Genomic DNA, 9,483 nt, shown 5'->3' with positions numbered 1-9,483 from the left:
CTCCCTGGCGTGAGGGCAGAGGTGGTTCTGGTTGCAGGTGGGGTTCGAGGACGTGATCGCGGAGCCTGAGCTGACCCACTCCTTCGACAGAGTCTGGATCTGTAGCCACGCTCTCTTCGAGCTCAGCAAGTACGTGATCTACAAGGTGCTGACACTGGTGCTCGCCATACCGCTGGCCCTGGTCGTGGGGATCCTCTTCGCCGTGCTCAGCTGCCTGCACATCTGGTAAGGGCCGCACATCTGGTAAAGACGGCACATCTGGTAAGGGCGTTCAGTTGCCCGTCGCTGCGTGGGCTCTGCAGACAGCTCGGCAGAGCTCCCCTCTCACAGCATCACTGCTGCCCGTCGGTCACCGTCTTTGCAACTTGCATTTTCTGCTTTAATTTTAAAGGGAAAGAAATGAAAACAATGTTTTGTCTGTGATTCAGTTCCCTGCCTTGCTTTTACTAGCGATGTGTCATGTCCATGTAAGCTCCTTGGGGCAGAGAGCCAGTTTTACCATTTGTGTGGCACCTACTGCAATGCATTCCAGCCTCGGCTGGCTTCTGGAGTAATAATAATGGTTGCTTGGTGGTTTTTTTCTTAAAACTGTTCCTTAAGTTGTTAAAACGTGTGTTTGAAATTAAAGACCTGGGCAGAAGTATTACTTTCACCTGACACCTTCTCAGTATGGTCACCTCTTTCATTTTCTTCCCTCACAGACTGAAGAAAGCTTTTGAGGGCCCAGCTTACTCTTTCTTTGCTACTGCCACTAAATCTAATGTCACTGCCTTGCAGTTGGTACATGTCCAGCTCCAGATGCAGTGCCCCAAAGCACTTCCCCCTAAGCAAAAAAAAAAACCCTGCTGAGCTCAGGAAAGCTGCTGCTGGCCATGGCCCAGGTTCACAGGCAAATACAAGGGGCCCTCCAAATCACAACCATCCTGGTGTACTTTAAACAGAATATACTGGCAAAATAGCAGGGAAGAGTACCTTGAGACCAGAAAGCAGATGATTGTGGAGACGAAAGAAAGGCAGGGAAAAGAAGGCGGTTGAGGAAATAACCGAGAATCCAGCATGCTGCACAGGAAGGGATGAATGCAGGTCAGCAATATCATTCCTGGGAAACAAACTCAAAGCAATAGGAATACACTGGTTATCTGAACGTCTGGGTGCAATCTGGTGGTTCTAGATTTCATTTTTTGAAAGTGAAATGGAAGTTTGGGTTGATGACATTGTCATGAGCCACTCTGAAAACTGATTAACTCGAATTTTGGAGCACAGAGTTTGCATAGCATCCAAAGGAGGTGCAATGCAGCTTGGAGCTGCCCATCTGCTACTTCTCTGATCCCTAAATTATTATGAACCCTTTTAAATCTGTCTGCTGTCACTGTGCTGTGGTGTACCATGTGAATGCAAAAAGGTACGGTGAGCATATAGATTTCCACTAGTGTGATATCTGTAGGAGAATTGATCAATGCTGGATTTATTAAGACTGTAATAAGATTTTGTGCTTCAGAATGATCTTGTAGCTGGATTTCACAGCCTGGATACATAGATATGAGTTTCACTGAAGCAGGACTCAGAGGTCAGTTTCTATTTGTGCAAGTAGTCCCTAGTGACTCTCAGGAACCATGAGTTCTCAGCACATCTGGAATAGAACTGACTGAATGTGGCACACCATTTAAAAAGTGTCCCTTGGGTTTAAGACACTTACTTCCCCAAAAACTAATTCCCTTTCCCTGCTTTCATTGTTGCTACAGAAGTGATCTTTCTGTTTTGATCTTCTTTACACCTGGGATGGGTGTGAACTCAGTAGCACTGTCAGCGTCCCTCTTGAACCACTTCAAGCGCTACTATCCAAAGCCAGCCCTGTCTCGTCTTCCCACAGTCATAAGTGGATTTGTTCCAACACAGAAGTGGAACACACTGAGATGAAGCTTGCTACTCAGTATCTCTCCATGTTCCACATCTCTTGGGAGTAAGGAGTTCAGAGTTCCTGCATTTGAGAGCACAGGAGCAGTGCAGCTATAGGGACTCTAAACACATGGCACTGGCTCCCATGTAGCCCCTTTGGGTCTGAAAAATATAGTAGCTCCTTGTTTTGTAGGTGAGAGGAAGGGAATTTCATTATAGCATATGTGTCTTCAGCTGTTGAAAAGTCAGGGGAAAACCCTGGGCACACCCTCCCACAGGCTGCCTGCAGGAGGGCTTATCAGAGCTTCCCTGCCTCACTTGCATCATCCAAACCAGTGAGATGATGATGTTGATCGGCCATAGGGGAGGTTTTCCTGAGGCTAAATTCAAAGGCGTTTCAACAGTTTTTGGAAGTGCTCAGACACAAAGCTCTGTTGATTGTCACCCGTGTTGTTGCAGTTTCATCAGCATGCTGAAAATCCACAAAAGTCCAGCTCAGCATTTCTCATGCATCAAGAACACCTCATGAGTTGCCCCCTCATACCTGATACTAAATGTTGTCTTTCACCAGCAAACAAGATTGCTAAAGAAGGGAGAAAATATGTGATACTTTATGGAAAGCAAAAAGAAAGCATGCAAAATCATAATATTTATTATAGATCAGGGACTCATTCTTGTTCCAAGCCACATAATTGCCACCTCTTGGAAATGAACACTTGAATCTCATAGATGCTTTGTTGTAATCCTGTCTGAATAGTGTTCTGGTATGTTGCGTATTTATGCTAAGAATCAGTGGTACTTTTGAAGATCCCTAACTTGAGTTTTGGATCTGAACTGGGCTCTAAAGCACAAGGACTCATCCAGCTTTATGCTCTTGTCATCAGCTGGAGCAGTGGGTACTCAGAGCTCCTCTTGGCTTGAACTTCCATTTGTGGTGCTAAGATAGAGCCAGGGACTCAAATGCAGAAAGTAGATATGGGCATGCATCATCTCACCTCTTTCTCTACAGCTCCATTTACATAACTTAGTGCTATCATACTCAACCCCAAACCCATGTCCCTATTGTCTGTCTGAAATGAAAATAAATTACAGTACAGCTATGCCATGAAAACCCATCTTATGATCTGGTGTTGCCTTGACGCCTCTTCTTTCACGTCCACTATATATCCCTTGGTTTCTGAAGAGGAAGTAGGTGGATGTTGTCTTGCTTCCTTTTTAGTTTTATCTTTTCCAGTCTACCTGGGTCCTGGGATATATAATGTTTGGTTTTAATGCCCTTCATATACTATGTATTAGTCTGGGAAGGCTTTGGTGGTTATCTCTTGCCTCACTCATTAAATCATAGAATCATAGAATCATAGAATGGCCTAGGCTGGAAGGGACCTTAGAGATCATTTAATGCAACCTCCCTGTCATGGGCAGGGATGCCTCTCAGCTAGATCAGGCAACACATGGGGACCAAATGAAGATCGATCCTGTGACCTTGGTGTTATCAGCACCACGCTCTAACCGACTGAGCTAAATATCCCAAGGGACTCAACAAGAAGCTATGCAACTGCTAGGTAATATTTAGCCATCTGGTCACAATGCTTGCTTTTATTGTAGAGTCACACGAAGACTTTTGATTCAAAATCATGATGTAGTACCTGTGCATACTTGGAATTACATAATTTAATCACTGAATGGTATAGAATTTGAGAAATAGCCTGAGGTTCCATTCTGAAAAACTTTACAGGAGACATTATTCTTCACTTTACAGTGAAGCAGGAGTCTGAATTAATATTGAATGACTATTCCAACTACATTTCCCAACTGTGTGAAAAGTTGAGCTAATTTGAATTGAAAATGCCCTTATCAGTGGGAATAAAATTGTGCTTTGCCATCTCCAATAGGTGTTTCATTCTCTACAGTGTTCTGTAAGGGGTTAGCAGAAAACAGTGTAACATGAGCAAAAGTGAGAAAGGTTGATGGATACAATTTTGGCTATGCCATGCCTTAAACAGAAAGATGAGAAAATAGGACAGGATGGAAAAAATGGGGTGATTTGCCTTTTTTAGTTCAACAGTTCCCAAAAGAGGTGTTTCCTTCTACTTAGTGGCAGGATGGGTATTCTTTGATAAATACCCGTAGCGAGATTCAGTGAGAGGTAGTTGAAATACCTTGGCTACACTTCAGCTTAGATGCCAAATTCAACAGACCTTTGATTTTCTTCCCAATCCTGTATTATGTGGCAACACTAGTAATACCAATATTGCGATAAATGTGGATACCCTTGAGATATGCCAACTTTACTTCCACTGTTAGACCTCACTTAAGCAAGCAGTTGTTGTCTCTGTGAATAGAAGTGCAGGCGTGGGTAAACGCACAACATTGTGAAGGATGTGAACAATTTAATGTTTATTTGACAGGCCACAAAAGCACATACATAGCTTCTAACGACACCTGGTTATTTATTTTTCAAGTGTGCCTGGTCACTCCACAGAATGCATATCACACCTTTCTGATGATGTGGAAATGCCACACAGTAACATATCCTATACAGAACAGGCTGTGTAATACTATACTTGTAGATACATATATAGACACATTTTTTAAACAAGTTAGAAATTACCTTTTACCTGCTCTCTTGAGTGTAAATTATTTTCTTCTCTGAGGGAAGGTGTTTGAGTAATTGTTGTCTTAGTAGACTGACTTTTATTTTAAAATTGGAATTTATTTACATTAATTATCTTTGATTGATAGTGTGTTTCACACACCCACCTACAGAGTAAGCCTACATTGTTTTTCATGTGCACTTGCCATAAAATTGGATAGCAAGTGCTAAAAGATTATAAAACATTACCAAAATATTTTTGTAATAAATAGTAATATTTTGTAATAAATAAATATTGCATTTAACCTTATCAAAATAGGTTGAGTTCTGGTACTGTGCAAATCACCTCTTCAGCAATTGCAAGTACTATGATCGCTTGTTTTCCATCCTTCCCTAATGACATCCTGGTGATTCCCTTCATCTTTCTGTGAAACTTTTGCATAGTATGGTGTTTGTTCATTTTGTCTTTTGTGCAGTCCTGTCAACAGAGGGTCTAATAGAAATGTTGACTTTTTTGCTTCTCTCCAGTTCATTTAGGTTTAAAAAAATGCAGGCCAACTTAATTTGAGGTGGCAGCAAAAGAGCAGTGACGTAGCCTTTATAAACTAACTGAAACAGAAAAGAGGTGAAGTCAACACAAGCTGAGTGGCCATTTCTGGTATTTTCACTGTGTTGCTTGGAGAAGTACTAATTCTTTTCCCTTTGCATCGCTGATGTTTATCAACTGTATTCAAACATGTGAAACCCTAATTTTATTCTCTAGAAATTTCTGTTCTATATGCAGTGGTAGTATAGATGGTTATAAACCAGATAGTTTACAGGGTTCAGCTTAAAACTAGAGACACATAATTCCAGCAATGCTCACAGTTCTGTACGGTGCGTATATTACTAGCTGTTTCAGCAGGGACAAAAGAAGAGAAGGTTTTAGAAAAACTATTCTTGTTTAAATCCATCTGGGTTAGCTTAGAGTGCAGCACAAACATACTAGTATGTGGCTGGTGTTGTACGGTAAAAGCTGAGAATCCAGTTAGATAAACATCAAAAATAGTTCTTTTTGGTTCCTTATATTTCTAAGCTTCAACTTTTTTTAAATGTCCAATGTGAGGGTTTTTTCTACTTTGTGATTCTGAGCCATTGTCATCAGAAATACAGAATGGTTACATTTTTTTAAAACCTTGCTCTAGTACCACTTCGGTATTACATAAATTATTTATACACTTAATTTGTGTGCACCCAAGTAAGAACATCCAGCTTAGTGAAATGACATGGGGGTTTGGCCAGTAGATGATTAAAAAAGGAGGATGACTTAAAATAGTGTGGTCAGTTTATCGTGTATCCACTGGCCCTCGTGAGCTGCCCAGATGCGCACTTCTGGCTCGCCTCTGTTGTCAGTGTGCTTGGCTTAAGCCACCACTAATGACATTGCTTTGGAATTGGAGCATGCGGAGAGCATCACCAGATGCTTGCCAGTGCTCAGGAGATGAAAGCACAACGCTTTCAAGTATGCACCCTGAGTGAATAAAAATATCTTTCTCCCAGCCAGGAGTTTTGACCTCATTCTACGTTAGTATGTCACTCACAAATGAAAAACTTCACAAGATCATCAAGATCCCATTTTTCTGAGACTTCAGCGTGTCTCTGTACTGTAGTAATCCAAAGTAACTGGATATTGCTTCACTGTTTCTGTTTTACTGGAGCAACATGTCACAGCGATGTTGGATCAGTAGGAATGAGACACGAATGGTGATGCGTTTGCGTGTGTGAGAGACAGATAAAAGAAACATCTGAAGAGACAGGAGAGCAAGAACAGATTGTTAAGAGCGCTGTTCCCAGTCAATCAAACTGCATAACGTGGTGTTTCTGTTAAGCCCAGAAGACACACGCTCAGATAAGCCCACAGCACAGATGAGTCCTTAGCAGATGACTCTGCTCCTCAGCCACAGCGGGGTGGCATCAAGGTTGCCCAGTATCACATACACCAGCCCTTCTAGCAGCAGGGAGAGAACAGCAAAAGTTTAGCCCTGTAAAAGGCATGCCCAAAAGTTAGCCCAGCATCGCCAGTTATGAAGAAGCAGAGACATGACAAAAAGAGAACTGGCATCTCCTGTGCCCTGTGCTGCACACGGATGATCCTGGCCAGAGGACCACATGCATCATGGTGCTTCTGCAGATAAAGGTGTGAGCAAACAAAATTGATGGAGAATGAGTGTGAGAGCGTAAAACCAACTTGCTTGAGGATTTAGAGTTATAAAATCACTTCCTTTTCCATAAGACCTCACACTTGTGTTCGATTATCCTGAATTCTCCATGCTATAGCAGCTGCAATCTTCAAATCTTCCACGTTTTCGTTTACAGGATTGTGGTGCCTTTCGTGAAAACCTGTCTTATGGTTTTGCCTTCAGTGCAAACTGTGTGGAAGAGCCTGACAGATGTTTTCGTCGTACCATTCTTTCAGAGCCTTGGCCGTTGCTTTGCCATGGTTAATATACGCCTGGACCAAGAGTAAATGTCAGGAATGCAACACTGCTGTAACCATAGCTGGTGTTATACCTCTTTGCTAACCTAACATACAAGCACTTACCATTCATTCCAAACTGTTAAATTACAGTGGCTGGTTTAAGTGGGAACATGCTGTTTTTTTCTAAAACTCATTTATTTTCAGGGAGATCAATTTAAGTATAAGTAGGCAGTTTTCATAGCTCACCATTTTAACAGAGCAAACATGGAATATCTTGGCAACACTTTATTTTAATGGTACGTCACTTGCTCAATTACAGGAGAATTCTTGTGGAGGCTTAACAGCCACCACACTGATAATGATTGGTGTTACTACTATAAATATTTTAAGTTTCCCATTGACTTTACTGCAGATCCGGCAGGAATCATTTTTGGCCCTCACTCAGCCCTTCATTATCAGCAGTTAAAACGTATGTGACTGCATATGCATAGAGAGAAAGGAATTGTTGTGTAATTCTCCTAAACTAGGGAGGAAAAACTCCCTAGAAGTTTATCCCTTAAAATAAGGTGTTAGCTAATGGCTTGGAACATCAGCTAATCTGTATATTTTATTTAATGAGAGGTTAACTTTGCTGTATATTTTGTACCTTTGTAAATGGACTTAATCAGTTTTCTTTGAAGCATTACTTCTATAGTATTTGAATTCTAACCAACTTACTAGGCAGCAAGAGTGAGATATTGCAAAGAAATTACTTCAGATAAATAAAATTTCAGTTTCTAAATTATGTAGATTTTTAAGTGTTGCCGTGCAATTCTAGTATATTCATTATACATGGTTGCATGTAAAAGCAGAGATTGTATTTTCCTACAAGACTATGCAAAAGAGTTGGAAATATCTGTTTATGAGAAATGTTTTTAATTAAAAATGGGGTGTAGTAAATGTAACCCTGTCTATTTCTGTGTGTTATCTGTGTGAACATTGTGATATTTAAAATGATAGACACCATGCTGGCACTTTAATTAGGTAGCAAGCTCCTGCAGAAGCCAAGTGAGTATAGTTGATATCCTTGTCTAATTCTCCACACCTACTGACTTGACTCTCTGTGGTGTTTATTTACTATTTCAAAGCCTAACCCCTAAAAAAAAGGCCTTCTTCCTTCTGCACCTAATATATATGGCTTTGTGAACCAGAATAACAGAACATATGCAGAGGTACATTAAAACTTCATTAGCCTTCTGATGGGCTTATGCTGCTGTTTTCTTTAAATATAGATGATAAGTTGCAATTGTAAAATGTTTGTATGATTTAGAATGTTATTTTCTAAAATGATATCACAGATTTCTTATCAAACAAAAGATATACAATAAAATAATGAAATGTCAGCTTTTTCCTATTTTCAACTTCATTTTTTCAGGTTTTTCAACTTTTTTAAAAGCTCTTAAAATGCTGAACAGCATAGAATACTATGCTCTTCTTCCAGAATATGGGAGAGGCAAAAGAAATGGATGAGCATCAGTAGGGTTCCACTAATATCAACTGCCTTTAACTTACTTATAGCAGAAAAATACGTATCTCTGTGTGTAATTAAGCCCATACAGAATGATTGCTTTCTCTGGAGCATGTCTCTCAGGGCAGAATTTTAGCTACGTTTGGAAAAAAACTTAATTCATTTTACAGGCGCATACTTTATTTACAGATGAGCTGCCCAGTTTTCCTTTTTTTTGCTTATTGGCCTGCAGAAGCTAGCTGACACTGTATATTCTTTCTACACTGAGAACATCTATGTACATTAAAAATATTTTTACCATTTATGCCATTTAGAGAGGGATTCATATGGCTTTTCAAAACTGGATCTTAATGATTAGTGCCCACGCAAACTTCTCTGGCGTTTTTTTTGTTCTGCAATCACAAAAGATGTGTTGTTCAAGATACCTTTCTTATGTTAAAAATGGAAATACCTGTTTTGAAAATAAAAATTGGTCAGGCTGGGCTTGAATTCTTTTGACAGTTATTTTCTTTTACAGTGTCCAAGGATTTTTACAAAGATATTTTCCACAGAAAAATATCCCTTTGATGAATTAATTTTAAGAAAAAGAAATTAATCAATACTAATCCTTGTATCTAAAAGGAGCCTAAGCTTTGAGGGAACTCAGGTCTGGATCCAGATTCTGAGAATGAGGCTGTTCCCAGGAGAAAAATCTATCATTGTAGGTCATGCATTCCTGGATATATGCATTCTTAAATAGCTTACAGAAGTCGCCTGGCTCAAGCTACCACAGACAATCAAGTGGAATGGTTTAGTTTGTTCTTATTTTGGTGTAAGCTTGTCACTAATTCATTTTTCTACCATTTCTCTAGCTGTTACAAGACTCAAGAAAGTTTGTAATTAAGCAATGAAAGCTGTTAATTTCTTAGGTATTCGATAGCAATATCTTTCTCTGGAACAGATGTGCTTTTACTATAAGAAAATACTAAATGCTTAGGGTAAAATAGTAGATGCTTGGCAGATATGCTTACTTCATCCGTGGAAGTAGTG

The 9,483-nt window shown here is 40.0% G+C and overlaps 1 protein-coding gene across 1 annotated transcript; it reads left to right on the top strand.

Moving 5' to 3' along the window:
• Positions 1 to 31: 31 nt before the first annotated feature.
• CAV2 (caveolin 2) lies at positions 32 to 6,995 on the top strand (the record flags this gene model as incomplete). Its single annotated transcript, XM_009872602.1, has 2 exons — positions 32 to 225; positions 6,845 to 6,995. Coding segments are annotated over 2 exons (345 nt in total), but the record flags the coding sequence as incomplete, so codon positions are not given.
• Between the last annotated feature and the right edge of the window lie 2,488 nt (positions 6,996 to 9,483).

The sequence above is a fragment of the Apaloderma vittatum genome, unplaced genomic scaffold (assembly GCF_000703405.1).
Source record: "Apaloderma vittatum isolate BGI_N311 unplaced genomic scaffold, ASM70340v1 scaffold14237, whole genome shotgun sequence".
Lineage (NCBI taxonomy): Eukaryota > Metazoa > Chordata > Aves > Trogoniformes > Trogonidae > Apaloderma > Apaloderma vittatum.
Note: the sequence above shows the minus strand (reverse complement) of the source record. Positions and strands in the feature narration are given on the sequence as shown.